The 17,021-nt window shown below is 39.5% G+C and overlaps 1 protein-coding gene across 3 annotated transcripts in view; it reads left to right on the top strand.

Moving 5' to 3' along the window:
- Ralgapa2 (Ral GTPase activating protein catalytic alpha subunit 2) overlaps positions 1–17,021 on the top strand; it is a 285,753-nt gene that overhangs the window by 163,377 nt on the left and 105,355 nt on the right. For all 3 annotated transcript variants that reach the window (XM_031372139.1, XM_031372140.1, XM_031372141.1), the window contains 4 exons: positions 4,603–4,731; positions 7,994–8,122; positions 8,928–8,986; positions 12,784–12,892. In XM_031372139.1, coding sequence (XP_031227999.1) covers positions 4,603–4,731; positions 7,994–8,122; positions 8,928–8,986; positions 12,784–12,892 — 426 coding nt within the window. The remainder of the gene's footprint in view (positions 1–4,602; positions 4,732–7,993; positions 8,123–8,927; positions 8,987–12,783; positions 12,893–17,021) is intronic.

Genomic DNA, 17,021 nt, shown 5'->3' with positions numbered 1-17,021 from the left:
ATAACAACACAAGCACTAAATTATAGCTGTGCAATTATGTAAACAATGGAAATGCTTCCAGAAGGAATCTTTCTTTTTAAATTTTCATCTTGTGTAATTGTTGGAAGGTTTAGAGCTATAATAAACAAAATTATTTTACACATTTATCGTTCTAAAGGTCAATTATAAGAGAACTAAAGAAGCAGCCCTGTGCAGAATGAGTAAGCCAATTTGTGCCGCCGTCACCATATGTTTTCCTTATCACTTATAGTTTTTCCAGTTACTGTGTACATAGCATTCAATTAAAGCGATTCATTTGAGGGGCTGGATGTAGTTTGTGTTTATAGAACTGTGCTTTGGAGGAGAGGAAACAACACGCCTCTATTTGAATTACCTGATTTTTTTTTGCAAGATCAGTGATAAGAGACAGATGTTCTCACCAGTTGCTTTCTCAGAAGCCTGAACCTGGTGATAAGCTGCAAAGGCAAAATTCTCATCTTCCTGTCTGGCTTTCGCACTCAGCATGGAGCTTGCACACAGACCTTTCACTTAAACGGGAAAATGCAGTGTGTCCTGTTCACCATGAGGCAACAGTTCACAGGGTGGTTTCTTTCCAGCAAAAACAAGGTTTGTCTGCTCCATCCTAGTCAACTTAAAGTATAAACCTGACTCCTGTTCCAGAGTCCATTTACCACTAAGCCTGTTGTTTACTTTAACGTCTTGTTTAGTCTGTTTAGAAGGTACAGAAAAAAATCAGACCTTACTACTAGACTCACTTGTTTGAGTTAGGGTCTAGAGTTCCTCAAAAGGATAAAGCTTAGAAAACTTAAAGGTTGTGTTCCCATATTTGCTTCCATTTTGCCCCCAAGTGATATATACGCAATCTCTAATTGCTTGTTAAAGGGGTTGTCTTAGGGTACTGACTGCTAGAGCTTTTGAATTTCTAGGGTAATGTCTGACCAAAGTCACTTCTGTGTCATCTCGGAAATTTTAAAAAATACCCTTCCTCAGTGGATTATTAAAACATTCATTCAATAAATTATTAGGGGGTCAGGCATGGTGTTGCCTCCCCCTTTAATCCCAGCACTTGGGAGGCCAAGGCAGGAGGATTTCTGTGAGTTCGAGGCCAGCCTGGTCTATAAAGTAGATTCCAGGACAGTCAGGGCTGTTTGTTACATAGAGAAATATTGTTTTGAAAAACAAAACCAACCAAACAGAAAAAACCTAACTAAATAAATAATATTGACTAAACCTATGAAGTGAGTTCTATGGAGTAAAAATTCTTCATTTTGAAAAACATTGCTGGCACTGTTTACTTCTGTACTTTGAAAGCCTCCATAAAACATTCATTTATATCTGCATCCCACTGCCTACTGCTCTCTATGGAGGGATCATCCCATCTTAGGGAAGAGAGAAACACATTGCTTTGAGGGTGGCCCACAATATCTAATCCAGGCCTTGTGGCCCCAGTTCTAGAGTACTTTACAGGGAGAGTTTGAATACAGGGAAATTTCCCAACAGTGGTTACAGTAGAGTCAGTCTTAAGAGAAGGAATCATTTGATGAGAATGACAGCCTCTTTGTTCATCACAATCCATCCTTACACGACTTCCTCAGGCCAGGTAGAGGTGATACAACCATGGTTGTTGGCCCCATGACATTTTAAACTTCCATTTTAAAGACAAGTGCCTATCTCAAAGTAAAGACTTCTGGCAGCTAGTGATGTTTTTACAAGAAATTCATCATTATTTGCTTGTTAATATATTTTTAAGGAATATTTTCTGTTTATGATAAAGGGTAATCTTTTTCTAGTATAATTTTAAGTTTCAAAACTTAAAATTGAGTCACTTTGAAAAAAATATACTAGGCAAATCCTGCTTGCTTTACAGGGAGGTTACTACAAAGGGAATGAGGACCAGCCCTGGTGTGATGGGTGTGTGGTGAAATGCCATTCTGTCTTGTTTATATGGAAAGCTCTGTAGGCTATGTAAACTATTAGAATCTGAAGGATTTTATTTTGTATTTTCAAAGATTGATTTTAATACCTCAAGGTGAAGGAATGGGGTAAAAGAACAATTTTTCTATGAGTTAAAGATGAGTGGAGCTCATCATGGATGCTTGTCAGTTGGGAACATGGATGGCAGATGCTCTCCTGAGTGCCATGTGGCTACTCCTAATTTTAAAGTGTTATCTCAAAGATAGACTCTTTGGACTGCTCCAATTCAGTATAGATAAGCAAAGTAAGCCAGCATGTGGTGGTAATTTGGCTGACTGGTCATATGGCCTCCTCTTTAACCCCCGAATTAACCCTACCCCAGTACTGTCCTTAGTGACTATAGCAAAGGCACACTTTCCCTCTACGCTCTGTCTTATGTGGGTGGTAAAGTAGGGCAGGCTTGCCATCTGTCATTGTCCCTCTTTTTCCCATCTCTTTGCCCATAGAAACAGGTTCAGTTGAAGTCACTGGCCCAGGTCCAGGGCCTGGGTGAGCACTGTGACTTTATCTCCACTACTTTGTCTCTGCCATCTCTAGCACTGTGACAGTTTTGTAGTTTCTGAGTGTATGGTTTTCCCCTCTAAGCCTTTCTGCATATTCACCAGTGAAGAAGTTTATAAACTATGGTTTCAGCTTATTATTCAATTCCTAGTCCCCACAGACCTATTCCAGAAAACCATCTTTAAACCAAAATTTCTAAATTCCAGTGGTGAAAATGGCTCATTTGAGTTTAGTGTGTGCTAAATGCTTAAAGGTTTTTAAAACCCTTAGGCTTCAGGGTTTTAGCTCCTCATCTCACCAGATGGAATTAACACAAACATAACAAAGCTAACATCATGGCTGTTTGCATTATTAATCTTCAGATGCATGGCATTCTGGTACCTTGCTAGCCAGGTTTGCACGAATCCATTCATTGCAGCATATGTCAACAGAAATGTGCTTCCATCTGCTGCTGGAAAGCTTGCTGCCTGATATTCTGAGACAAGGCCCCAGCACAATGCATACCTCTGTGAGTAATTACAGGTGTGTGGTGAGGAGCCCAGGGCATTAATCAGAGGCTTAATTATGAAAAAGGTAGATCTTTTGTTCCACTCCTGGAGCATGAGTCTACTACACACTTTCTAACCTGCAGCATCCATCTGCTCAGCCCAGAGAATGTTTGTCTTGGCTGATATGGACCCTAAAGTGTATCGCAGGATGTGATTAAAACAGGCTTAAATATTAACAGGGAAGAAACCTTGGTTTAGGGGTTTTCCATCTCTCCCTTTTATCTGTCTGTCTATCTATCTATCTATCTATCTATCTATCTATCTATCTATCTATCTATCACATATTTACCTGTCTTGTCTTTTATGTATAAATCATATATATCCATTAATTTTTGTGTAAGAAAAAGTCCACTGAAATGCCAAAATTTCAAGTTTTAAGCTAAACTAATTCTCATAAGTGGACACTAATATATTAAGTATGATATGGTCATCTGAATCATGTAAATATTATTATTTAATGTTAATTATATTTACTGTAAGAAAACATGTCTTGGGGAAATGTTATGTGAGCACATGGAAGTTGTGTTTAAGAAGGAAAATTGTGAAATGAATCGTACTATAAAGGCCTAAGATAACTTTGGAAATTAGCTTATTGCTATGCTTTGCTCTAATTTAATAGTTCAGTTAGGATTTGTTCAAGTAGCCAAGATTCTTCTGTTTTGCTATTTACTTGTATATTGACACTAACTATTAGCTGCACTACAACAAGTCACATAACTGAAGTACTTCAGCGTGTGGTTTCGATTTGTGTGTCTGACCTGAGTCTGTGCAAAAGAAGATTGAAGTTTCCATACTAATCCCATTTATACATGCACATACTCACACAGATGGCTTTAGAGCGGGGCCTGGCCATAATGGTGTGAACACTGTGCCATGGTAGATCTGATCCACCAGAGGCAGAAATGAGGAACTTGGCCTTGGGGACCAGCCAGCCCTCCACAGGATTCTATTATCAACACAGGGTGGAGAGGTGTCAGAGAGATCCTCCTAATGCTGAGCTCTGGCAAGTGGCTGCTGTTGGCTTTGTATTTGTACCTCCTGTGCACATCAGATCTGTGGCAACTCCCTGACCTTAGTGTCTCATGCATGTTACACCATTACCTAAACACTACCACAGTCCCATTTCTTAGTGCCTGAAACTCAGAGAAGTGGTCATTTCCATCCTTTGCCTGTAAGCTTTTCTAACAGTGTGCTCTAACCTCTGGGGACTGAAGCTAAAGAAGGAGCCCAGTTTTTATTTTACTAGCAGGTGTTTCCAAGTTTTATTTATATGTCTGTCTTGCACACCTGTTCAAGGGGCCCATTGGCGAATGGAATACAGGACAGATGTTTAGCTAGCCTCAGTATTACAGTGTGGCTTTTGGTGTCTCCATTCCCTTTACCAAAAGATATGTATGAGAACCATTGGAGTTATGCATCCCCTGCACTCTTTCGAACAAAAGCCTAACATAGTGCTCTGCTGTCTTATTAGTGGTAGCCATACATACATACATACATACATACATACATACATACAAAGAAATCACTTTGGAATTTTGTTCTTAACATTACAGTTGTGTTTCCTTATTTTTGTTTTCAGGATGTCTTAAACACCATCATAAAAAACTGCTCACCCCGCTTTTTCTCCCTGGGTTTGCCTGGCTTCTCAATGCTGGTGGGGGACTTTATCACTGCTGCTGCCAGGGTCCTCAGTACAGACATGTTGGCGGTGAGTATGACAATGTTCAGCATCCCAGCTCCTGGGAGACTTCACAATTGCTAACAAGGCTCAGATTTCTCCACTCTTAACAGGTGTCGACTCATTAGTGCGATGTGAAACTGGGCTCTCAGAGTAGATACCCTGGCAGCTGATCTGTGAAATTGTAGGATCAGATGACATACTGGTACTAGAAAGGCGTTTCATCAAAAGGCCAAAGTGTGAGAAATCATATCCCACTAATATGTCAGCACATTTACACGAAAGCAAGGCCTATCTTACAGGCACTTATTAGTATTCTCTAGTAAATGACATTATAGTTATAAATGCAGTAAAGAGAGAATTTGAAGTGTTTGTTTGAAGTAATGTGTTGGTGTTTTGTTAAATTTAGTTCCGATTACTGTGAATCTCATAGAAATAAATAGAATTTTCTGGTTCCAGATTTAGGATCAAATCTAGGGTCTCTTGTATGTTAAACTACCACTGAGATATAAAGATAATGAGATTTTGATTTACTAGGGATTTCCATGAAATCAGTATGGATCCTAAATTTTGTCTGGTACATGGTTAATTTCTCACTTTCCATTGGAGGTGGTTAATGGTTGTAAAATTGATAATTTGTGCTCGAATTTTTATGCCTTAATATCTTCTTCTGAGACTAAATTAGAAAGTAAAGGGAAAGGGAGAGACAAGAACACGAAGGAAGAATGAGAAAAGGAAAAAAAATGAGGAAGAAAAATGTCCAATTTCTTTAAGATGCCAACTTCCCCCTCTTGGTTATTTCTGGATTGGGGAAAATAATCTTTAAAGAACCTTCTTGTTAGTGGTAAGCCTTCAAGATGGCTTGAAAAAAATTACATGGTGTGGGCAAGACAATCATACTTTGTTAGGAATTGTAATACTTGCTAGGAGGATTTCTGTAGAACATGCTACAGCCCTTTCCGTGCTCCCTGTGGACATGGGACCTTTGCATACATGAGCTATTTAAAGTAGCCTTCCAGACATAAGTTGGTCAATGGGCATATAAAAAATACTCAACATCTTTAAATCAGAAATGCAGATTAAAACACAAGGTAATAATTGCCACTGTTAGGAGTTGCTGTCATCACAAGGGAAAATAAATGTTGTCGAAGATATAGAGGGAAGGGAATCCTTGTATACACTTTGTAGGAATGTAAATTGGTACAGCTATTGTTGGAAATAGAATGACCCTTTAAAATTAGTAAAGCCATTAAGTGATCTGATGAGTCTACTTAGATGTATAGCCAAAGGAAGTAGAGTCAGCATGTTGAAGAGAAAATTGCCCCTTATGCTCTCTGCAGCATTATTCCTAGTTAATAAGTTAGAGTAACAGCTTAAGTGTGTGTACATGTGGATAAACAAATGCGACACATACAATAGAATACTCTCCATCCTTAAAAACAAAGACCTGTTGTCATCTTTGACAAGATGAGTGATTCCAGAAGCCACTTTGCCTGAGAGATAAGCCAGGCATGGACCTGCATCATCTCTGAGACAAGTGAAATATTAAAGTCAAATGAGCAGAAACAGAGTAGCCTGGTGTAAATGGGTGATGTTGATCCAAACGTGGAAAGTTTTGGTAAGTTTTTGAGACCTACTCTACTGTACAACATGATTGTATTTAAAAGTATTGTATTATAAACTTGAAATTTACCAAGAGAATGTTCTTCCATGGAAAAGGACAGCCATCTGAGATGATAGATTGGTTAATTAAGCTTAATTATAGCTTTCATTTTACAGTATGTGTGCTTTTAGCTATACATACATACGTATGTTATCTCCTTTAAATCCGTGCTTCTCAAACTTCCTCATGATGCAACCCTTTAATAATACAGTTGTTCATGATGTGGTGATTCCCAACCATAAAATTTTTGCTACTTCATAACTATAATTTTGCTACCAGTGTGAATTGTTATATAAATATCTGATATGCAGGATATCTGATATGTGACTCCTGTGGGGGTTACAACCCAGGAGTTGAGAAGTGCTTCCTTAAGTGTATATAATTTTACCTATCATACCTCTATAATGCTAAAGAAAAAAAATCTTTGCAAAATGACATTTTAAATGGAGAGAGTATGAATATAACAGTTATATAAAAAGAGAGGGATTCTTTGAATTACTTTTCTGTGTAAATGTGAGGTTTAAAGCTGTGCACCTGGTGAGAGGGGCTTGGTCGGAGCACACCTGCTCAGCTAGTTTGCAGGTGTCACAGTTGACTATGAATGTTAAGTATCCAGCTTGCTCAGGCAACCAGAAAGCGAAATGAATGCATGCACAGGAACAAATCAACAAAGAAATCTGTTGAAGCTTCTACATAGCAGCAGTGTTAACAGCCAAAGCTAGAACCAGTCCTAAGGTCCACAGCAACAGAACAAAAGCCTTGGTGCAGACCTGCTGAGGATTACTGTAAGCAGCACACAGCAGGGAGCCCCAGGTCTAGCTTGCTCTTGTGTTGAGTATGGTTCTGTGAGTGAAGAGCCAACACCCCAATGTTAGGTTGTAAGGAAATGGGGCAGTTCCATCAAGGGAGACTCTTAGGTCTCTTCAGAAAGTATCCCAGAGGCCACATGGTAATACACTGCAAAGGGTCTGTGAACCGTGTCAGATGCCTCTGAGGTCAGATGAGACTGAGACTGGTGGTATCCACTGGGAGTGTACCATGGAAGTCATTAGCCAAAGTGCTCATCATGCAGGCCTGATGTTAACCAACTTTAGCAGCTCACAGTAGTCACTCCAAACTTTCATATTTAAAAACTAAGCAAACCATTGCATACTGACTTTATGTCTGATGCCATGGCTCCATTCCTAACTGATATTGCTTCCCATGCCTCTTTTTGGTTGACTACCACCAACTCCCCTCCTTATGAATGCCCTTGCTTTTTACTTGAAAAAATAATGTTAGGTTGTTCTCATTGCCCTGCTCTTTCAAGATCATGAACTCCAAAATTATTTTAAGCAGCCATGACAGCCATTTGCCTTTCTAACTCTGAATGAGTCTTGTAGAACGTTTTTTATAGCACTTGTTTACATCAAATGTAGAGATGCTTTCTGTTCATTGGAGTTTTGCATTTTCATCTAGGCAAACTTCTCCTGCCTAAACATCCACCAGAAAAATAACCAGAGGTAGTTTGATACTTTATACCCAGAAGGAAAATGATAAAGGTTCCCTCTCAAAACAGAACAAAGTAAAGCATGCTTTTCCACCTTCTAGCCTGTGTGAGAAACTTGGTGTTTCCCTCCTTGTGTGCAGGCACCTCGTTCAGAAGCTCTCACTCTCCTTGGTTCCCTTGTCTGCTTCCCAAATACCTACCAGGAGATCCCTCTGCTGCAGTCAGTGCCAGAAGTGAGTGATGTCGTCACGGGAGCTGAAGATGTCAAGGTACATAACTGAATCTTGAGTTTAGCATCTACAGCTGGAGCTACATCACTGTGTCTTCCATCCTATGCATTGACCTACTTTCCCCTGACATTTGCTGTATCTTTTGAAAGCTTTGGTAGTTGTTTTCAGAAGTGCATTGTATGAACTGTGAATGTATCACATTCATAGCATATTGCAGTTAGACCTGATAGCTCTGCTCCTCTGGTGTTTTTTTTATTAGATCTGTTTATCGTTCCTAGGGATTATAATTATGTAATGAATCATCATTTGTAATAATTCTGTTAGCTTAATTACTCTGCATTAGTGTAGCAAATGAATTTATAAGACATAATTCTAGTAAGCTAAATATTCAATCCCATTGCTGGCCTGATTAAATGCTACTAATAACCTGAAATTCCAAATTATTTCTTGGGGAATAAAAGTAAGCATTTTTTTTTTTTTGTCCTCAGCTGGCTTTTGAAGCAAACAAAAAGTCCCCACATCAGTCAATCAATCCATAATACCTGATTATAATCTGTAACTCAATGTACAGTGTCTAATCCAATCAAAATAAAATGGAGATTTTCCTATCTGGAAGTCTCAGATGCTCTGCTTGATTCCCACTGGATCCCTAGAAATGCTGTGCTGCAGGTTGGCTCCATTAACCAGGGAGGCACTTGCTGAGGTGAGCCAAGTTCTCCCTGAAGGAAGGGCTGCCCAAACTCCCTGGCCTTTTGCTAGCTCCAGGGTGCCTGTGACATGGTCAGCACATGTGGGAAACCAACAATGACATCAAATTTTCATTTACTGAATTTTGTGTTTTTAGCATTACCTCATAAATATTTTACTGAAGAATGCTACCGAGGAACCAAATGAATGTGCAAGGTAAATGATGAACAAGAGGTAAACTATGTTAGAATTTTAAGATGCACATTTGTGTATAAATAGTTAATGTCTTAAAAACTCCTTTACATTTCTCTCACACACACTGACATGTATAGTAAGCATTGTGTCAGAAAGTTGCTATGCTTAGCTGCTTAAAATGTCAAAAGGGTAAGGTGAAGAATATAGACTACATTGCTTTTTACATAAGGAAACAAGATTAGAAATAAATAATGCTTTCAGTAAGGACGAGGGATAGAGCAACAGTTCATGAAAACTGTGTTTCAGGCAGAGATTCTAAACTGCAGACAGTTTGTGCCTCAGGAGACATTTGTCAGTGTGCGGAAACATTTAGGTGCTTCTGCCAAGTATCTAAGACTGCTACAGTCCGTGACCAAGATAGGTGACTTTCTAGGCCAACTGGTAAGGAGGCCCTGCCTCTCCTCTCAAGGTGAAGGCCAATGCTGGGAATGCAGATAGAGAGCATCCCTCTCTTACACTCAACTCCCAGCCTTGTCAGGCCACTTCTGCCTGTGCGCATCTCAAGGCAGTTGCCCATGTCATGACCCTTAGGCACATGGGAAGACAGAGGCCTGTAACTCTTTACTGTCGTGCGCACTCTTGTGATTTTACATTTTGTTAACATATGTATTGTTTTGGACTTAACCCATCTTCAGTAGCTAGATTAGTCCAGTTTTCCTAGTCTGCCATTATCATAAGCTATGTGCATGACCAGTTTGTTAACATTGCACTAAACTTGGGTATGAGATACACCTACCTTGATTCATAGATTCTGGTTCAGAAAATTGCATTACACCCAGCCTCTGTAATTTCTCATCCCCATCATGCCCTCATCCTGTCTGGATGTCAGGCCAGAGGGAGGAGGCTCTTTCTCCTCCACACGCAGACTATTTTTGCAGCAGTAGGATTAGTGTCCCCGTGTGCTAGTAGATATCACTAGCAGGTGTCTAAGAATGTGTCCATTTCATCTTTGCTGTGAAGTACTTGTGTATTCTCTGGTTGTATGACTAGTCTTGTCAGATTCGTCAACGTTACTAGTTTTTTACAAACAGTATGTTTTTGTCTTAGCTTACCTTTCTATATTCGTTTTTATTTTCAGCTTTGAGCTCTAAAACTCTTCTTCTTGTGATGTTATTCCTTTGTTACTTTTAAAATATGTATACTTGGTGTATTTTAACTTTTTCCTTTGATATTTATGAATATTATAAGGGCTTATTGGTAAGGGCTACCTTTTGCAAAATTTTAAGTTTTAATATGCAACATTTTCAATTATGTTTTCCTTTTAATTATGACTCCTTCATGGAACTGTGCTTTTTTAATTTCCAAATATATGGTTATTATTGTCTTTTAAAAAATTAGAATTTTTGCCGGGCGGTGGTGGCGCACGCCTTTAATCCCAGCCCTTGGGAGGCAGAGGCAGGTGGATTTCTGAGTTCGAGGCCAGCCTGGTCTACAGAGTGAGTTCCAGGACAGCCAGGGCTACACAGAGAAACCCTGTCTCAAAATATATATATATATATATAATTAGAATTTTTAAAATTTTATACAAATTAGTAATTTGCCTGAAACTAAATTTATACATGGATATGAGCTACCATGTTGGTGCTAAAAACTGAACCCTAGTTCTTTGCAAGAGCAACAGTGGTCTTATCTGCTGACCTATCTGCACCCTCTATTTCTATCTTTTATTGGTACATTTGTTTCAAGTAATTATAGTATAGACCAAAATGTATATGTGATGGCTGACTGTACTTTATTTAAAGTTAATATTTATATTTGTTTATTCCCCCATGTATAGTGAGTTTTAGCACATATCTCATATATTCTTGAAAAGAATGTACATAGGGGCTATTGAGATGTCTCAGTCATTAAAAGCACCTGGTGTTCTTCCAGAAGACCAGGGTTTGGATCCCAGCACCACATAGTGGTTCACAATCATTTGTAATGCCAATCCCAGGTGATCCAGTAGCCTTCACTGGCCTCCTTGTACACTACAGATATACATGCAAAACACCTATAAGCATAAAAATGAAAAATACTATCTTTAAAAAGAGAAAGAAGGGAATGTTTATACTGTTATTTAATTACTAGGCATACTGTTCTAGGTATAACTTTACAGTTTTTCATGTAATGTGCATTCCTCCTCAGCTATTATTATTATTAATAAGTATATTTAGTTATAATATAATTAATAATATATTATTAATCATTGATCATTTACTAAAGTTATATTAAAAGCTTCCCACTGTGTATCTTAATCTATTTTTTAGTATTTCTGTCAAAGGCTGTGTTGTTAGTTGCATAGGCGTTTGAAATTGTCCTATCTCTATAGTGAATCATATGTATTTATGTTTGTACAGATGACTTGTTTTATTTTAGAGACCACTTTATCTACTCCTGATTTCATACTATATAACACTCTATCTTTTAAAAATAGTTTTTCTGTATTCTCTTTAAAATGCCTTTGCAAAACTGTATCTATATTTGGATTTTATGATTGTATAAAGTTGTGTGATCTTCATTCTCTTAACTGAAGCTTTAGTTCATTTGTATTTGTTATTACCAGTGATCGCATGGGTGTTTGTCTTCTTATTTAATATTTTATTTTGAATTGGAGCTCCTAAGTATTTCTCCTGTTTATTACCTTTGTTTCCTGACTCATTTGCTATAATTTTTTAAAATTGGCTTTTAATTTTTCTTTTCCATAGTCAATTTCATTGTCTTGGATTTCCATTCAGTTCTCATAAAGACTGTTTATAAAATTTTAGTATGGTTTTAGCAGCCTTGAAGTTGTCTGTCTGTACCCTCTTCTAAACAACATGTCCACTGCAACATAATCCACATTCTTCCTGGCACTTCACCTTCCCTGACCTCCACGTGAACCCCCCCTTCTCTGCTTCACTCAGCATAGTACAGCGACCCAGCAACAGATTCTAGTCAGTCAATCCATGCTTGTGGATTGTTTCCAAATTATATACCTGGCCTTTGTAATGACTCTTGATATAGCCAGGCTTAGCTATACTTGATACCTCAAGTTGGATGTCTTAATATCCAAATGTAACACAATTATAACTGAATCTTCTAGTGCCTATAATGTGCTTTGCCTTATTAAGCCTCATGCCCCTCAGATTTCACCTCAAAAACTGAAAATATTATCTACTCACTTTTTTAGGTCCAACGTCTTGTGGAATATCTTTTATTTATTTTCTTATATCTATCAAATTATAATTCCTTTATAATTCCTTTATCCTAACTTGCTTTATTTATAGAAAGTCACATTTCTTTGAAGAATAGTTTAACTTAGCATGGAGTTTAGAACAAATAACAGTGAAAATGTATTTATGTTGAAAGTTACTTTAAAATCAAATATAGTGTTTGTCTTAAATTTGAAGTATGTACTGTATATTTTGTAAGGAAACAATTACAAACCCAATTTTCAATAATCTAAGATCGATTCTTTTTGTTCCTTCTCAAAATTATCTGTTATTAAAATGTAATAACAGTTTTTGAGTCAACAAAAATGGTTGACATGGTTTGTGGTACTTAAGAGAAAATATGCTACTTGTTTCTTGAAATATTTAAGTGCTAACCATCATTGGCGATTTTGCTTATCCTGAAAACTGGCCCACTGGAAGTTCTTTATCTTTTCTCCCAAGGAAAATATTCTGTTAGTATACCTGTAATTGCTGTTCCTTTAAATGAATAGATTTAAAGTATTTTGTCATTTAAAATATATTGAATTTCATGAGCTTTTCCTCCCTTTGCTTCTCTTTTGAAAGATGCATCGCCATTTGCTCCCTCGGGGTCTGGATCTGTGAAGAGCTTGCACAGTGTGCCAGCCACCCGCAGGTGAAGGATGCCATCAATGTGATAGGTGTAACTTTGAAGGTATTCATGTTTCTTAATGGTTTTTTTGTTTTGTTTTGTTTATTTTTTGATGTTAAGTTCTCTCCTAGGACTTTTTAAAAATTAATTTATTTGTTCAATTTACGTCCTAATATCAGGACCCCCTCTCCTCACCGCAACCCCCTCTCAAAGCTCCTTTCCCCATTCCTCCTCCCTGTCTCCTCCAAGAAGGGGGAGCCCCCTGGCTATAAAACCCCCACACAGCAGGCACATCAGTCACTGCAGGACTAGGCATATCCTTTCTCACTGGGCCAAACAAATTGGCCCAGTTAGGGGAGCAGAATCCACAGGAAGGCAACAAATTCAGGGACAGCCCTGCTCCAGTTGTTGCTCTACTAGAATTTTAACCAGTTTTAACTGTAATCAGTCCATTTTTCAGTTCTTCACATTATAGAGGATGGTAGTTAAGAAGTCTTGTTCTGAGTGTAGTGGTAAATATTTTATAAGATGTCACAGGCTGCCTCCGTTGGCCATTTATAGTCTGAGTGGTTTTGGACCTAGCCAACGCTAGTTAGGGCTCTTCTGGTTGCTGGACATCTTAGGCTACAAGAAAGTGAGGTTTCAAGCTGTGACCTCTCTGGCTTGATTGAGATAGGAGCCTGGGTGTTCACCTGCTGCTTTAACTTAAGGCATTTGGGGCATATTCCTTCTTTGCTTTGTTACTGAAAGATGTGCTGTTTATTGAGCATCACATGAAACTAGAATATTGGTGATCTCTAAATACGTTTTATAATTTTGGACATAGCTCTGCAAGATGAGCACCACAATCCCTAGTACATCAGAGGAAACCATGTCTAGGAGAAATCATTCACAAGTCCAAGACAACACAGGGATGAGCAACAGAGTTACCACTGAAAGTCGATGTGTGTGGCATTCAAGACATAATTGGACTTGCACTTGTGCAGTTCTGGTGCCTCCTAAAGCAGAGCCTATATCCTGCCTTCTTGGTTCCTGTGCAGAAACAGTAGATATCATTAGCACTGTGACTATCAAATTTGTAGAACCAGTGAGTCTGCCAGGCACTGTGCTGAAGGATTTGTCAGTTCTCAGTGGCAAGGACAGTTTGCCATTTTACTAGAGAAGAAGAGAACTCATATGCAGGAGATATAAGGAGATATCTAGGCTGTGGGAGGTTTCAGCTGCATCTGAATGAAATTCCACTTGTCTAATCCTGGTGTCCAGACTCTTCTCGCCCTTCTCTCTTGCAGCTCTGGTAGTTACAGTGGTTACAGCAGGCTCTGGACAGTTGTCCTTAGACCAGTGACAACCCTATTTGCCCTTGGTACATTGTTTTCATCAGCCCATGGGATGACAACCCACAGTGTTCTTCATCTTTGGAATGTGACACTGCAGTGTGGCCCCTGCCTGACCAAATGCGATACCTCTTGTCCCCATGTGTGTCCCCTATCCCCATCACCTCATCCCACATCCCTCTTGTATAACCCCTGGGTTATATCTTAGAATATAACCTGCTTCTGATCCCTGATTCTTACACTTAAAGAGTGTAAGAATTTGTCAGCAGTGGTACCACATAGCCAAGTTCCCTCTGGCTTGGCTTTTGAGGTCATATTTAGTATTGGAACCTATCTTAGGAAGTGAAGTGGCACTGCCACCTGTTCTTAACAGATGAGGAAAGTGAGCTGACCAAGGTCCTTGACAGCTCCATCCAGGGTGCTTTGGTCCCATGCCTGGAGCTTTGTATACTTTTAGTATGTCGTGGTCTGACTTCCAAACCACAGAGGAGAAACTACTGGATGTAAGTTGTTGACTTATGTGGATCTCAGTTCATATTTTAAATACCCCATTTTTTTAATTCTAGGGTGTATTTTAGTTTTTTCCTTTCTGAAATCTAAACATATACAAGTAAGTCAGTTACTTAGCTTTATCCTTTACCTGAGAACACTATTAATAATTTGGTGATATCTTAGAAATGTATAACTTCCTATATAGTATAGGACAGAGATAAAAATTAATAATAGCTTGGGGTTGGATAGACGATTCCATGGTTAGGAGTACTAGCTACTTACTCTTCCAGAGGTCCTGGGTTCAGTTCCTAGTACCCACAGTTTACAACTGTAACTCTGGTCTCCAGGGATTTGATGTCTTATTTTGGATTCCAAGGAGATCAGGCATGCAGATGTTGCAGCTATGCATGCAGGCAAAACATCCATGCACATTAGATAAATGAATAAATCACTTATTTTAGAGAGATTGATAATGGATAGAATCTCAGATGAACAGATTTTCTTTGTATGCTTATGAATTCTCAAAATGCCTGCAATTTTCCTGTAATTATGAGGGTAAACAATAGGCACCAGAAAACTATTCTAATTATGCATATTGTGCCTCTGCCCTGTCAGTGTCCATCACAGTGTTAGAATGTTCCACTGCTGTGCATAAGTGTGATCACTCCAACCCACAGGCACTTGACACAGCATGCAAGACAGACACCAGCCTGCTCCATAGCAATTCCAGTTTCTAGAAAATATGGACTGTACTCACCTGCTAGACTCATCTTGTGCCTTCAGTTCTCCGCCTTTAATTCAGTGTTGGCACATTGTCAGTCTTTCATGGCTGTGTGTGCGGTGGGTGTGAGGGAGTGGGGTATGCTTTCTTTTATCCCTACCATCTTTCACCTCACTTACTGTGTACTGCTACCCTGGTGGCAGTCCCTTTCTCAAGATCCCTAGCTGCCTCAGATTCTGTGCCTCCACCGCACACACATACTGCTGCTTACCTAGAGGGAAACCCAACTGTCCCTCCACATCCTTCCAGGCACAGCTCAGCCCTCCATCCTACCACTTTCTCTCTGACTGTCCCATGTCTTCCCCTTCTGCCCCAAATCCCCTTGTCTTGTCTCACACTGCTCTTGTTATTTTCCCCTTGTCTGTTTCCAGCTTCTAAGAGCCTTACTAGTGCCCATTCATTCTTCCACTTCCTCAGTGCTTCATCTTCCCCTTGAACATGACATGTACACCCCCCTGTTAGCCCTCTCAATAGTGATAACAATATAAGAAAGCAGTAAATGCATTATAGTCTCCTGTAGTATTTCTGTGGAGAAAATGAAACATGGTGGGATAAAATGGAAGATCAGGAAGGTATGGATTGCTTCCTAGAGATGGTGTGAGGATCTGAACAATATAGCAGTGCCAAGGACACTAGACCGGGAACTAAAACATCCGAAGCAAAGCAGGGAACAAGTACAAAGGACAGAAACATCAGGAGTCCTGAGGGTGGGAGGAGGCCAGTGGCATTAAGGTCATCTGGAGTCTAGATGAGGAGGAAGACTGTCAGGAGACCCTGGATACTCATGTGACTTAAATTCAGCAGCACAGGGCCTTTAGCAAGCCTCGTGTTGTCAATAATGAGGTGTGGATAGCAGTGTAGCCTCTATGTTCTTGTAGTAAGTCTGGCCTGCTGGCGGACCCTCACTACTGTTGGGTCCTCTCGGACGGAGAATAATTGAATACCTGAAAACACAAGCAGGTAAGAGAGAAAGCAAGGACACGGATGCCAGGTAGCTGTATCAAGAGAAGTGTGTGTCTATTTACTGGAAAACTCAGTTTAAATAACTAGAGGCAATATCGAAACCAAAGGCAACCCGATACCAAGCCATTTAACATCAACTCCAGACCGGAGGAAAAGGTACTTCACAGGCAAGGGCGATCTGAGGTAGTCAGGCATTCTCTCCACAGGAGGCATCAGTAGTCCTGGATCTGAGGGCAGTTTCCTTTCGCTTTCCACTCTTGAGGCAAAAGGGGGCAAGAGCCCACATGTTCTGGCCAAGGCAGGAAGCACAGGTAGTCCTTGTCCCATTTGTGTATATTCAGCATGATGTTGAAGACTTTGCACATATTTCCTTTGTCATCTGCCTCACCAAAAGGTAGAGCATCCAGGAGACTGGGGACATCAGGTCATATCTTAGTTACTTTTCTGTTCCTGTAAAGAGAAACCATGCTGAAAGCAACTATTAGAATAAAGAGTTTACACTTTAACTGTAACCACTGGAAGTTACAGTTGCAGAGGGTTAGAGTCCATGACTATCATGGCAGGGAGTATTGCAGCAGGCAGGCGGGCATGGCTCTGGAGCAGTAGCTAAGAGATAACATCT

The sequence above is a fragment of the Mastomys coucha genome, unplaced genomic scaffold (assembly GCF_008632895.1).
Source record: "Mastomys coucha isolate ucsf_1 unplaced genomic scaffold, UCSF_Mcou_1 pScaffold15, whole genome shotgun sequence".
NCBI lineage: Eukaryota > Metazoa > Chordata > Mammalia > Rodentia > Muridae > Mastomys > Mastomys coucha.
Note: the sequence above shows the minus strand (reverse complement) of the source record. Positions and strands in the feature narration are given on the sequence as shown.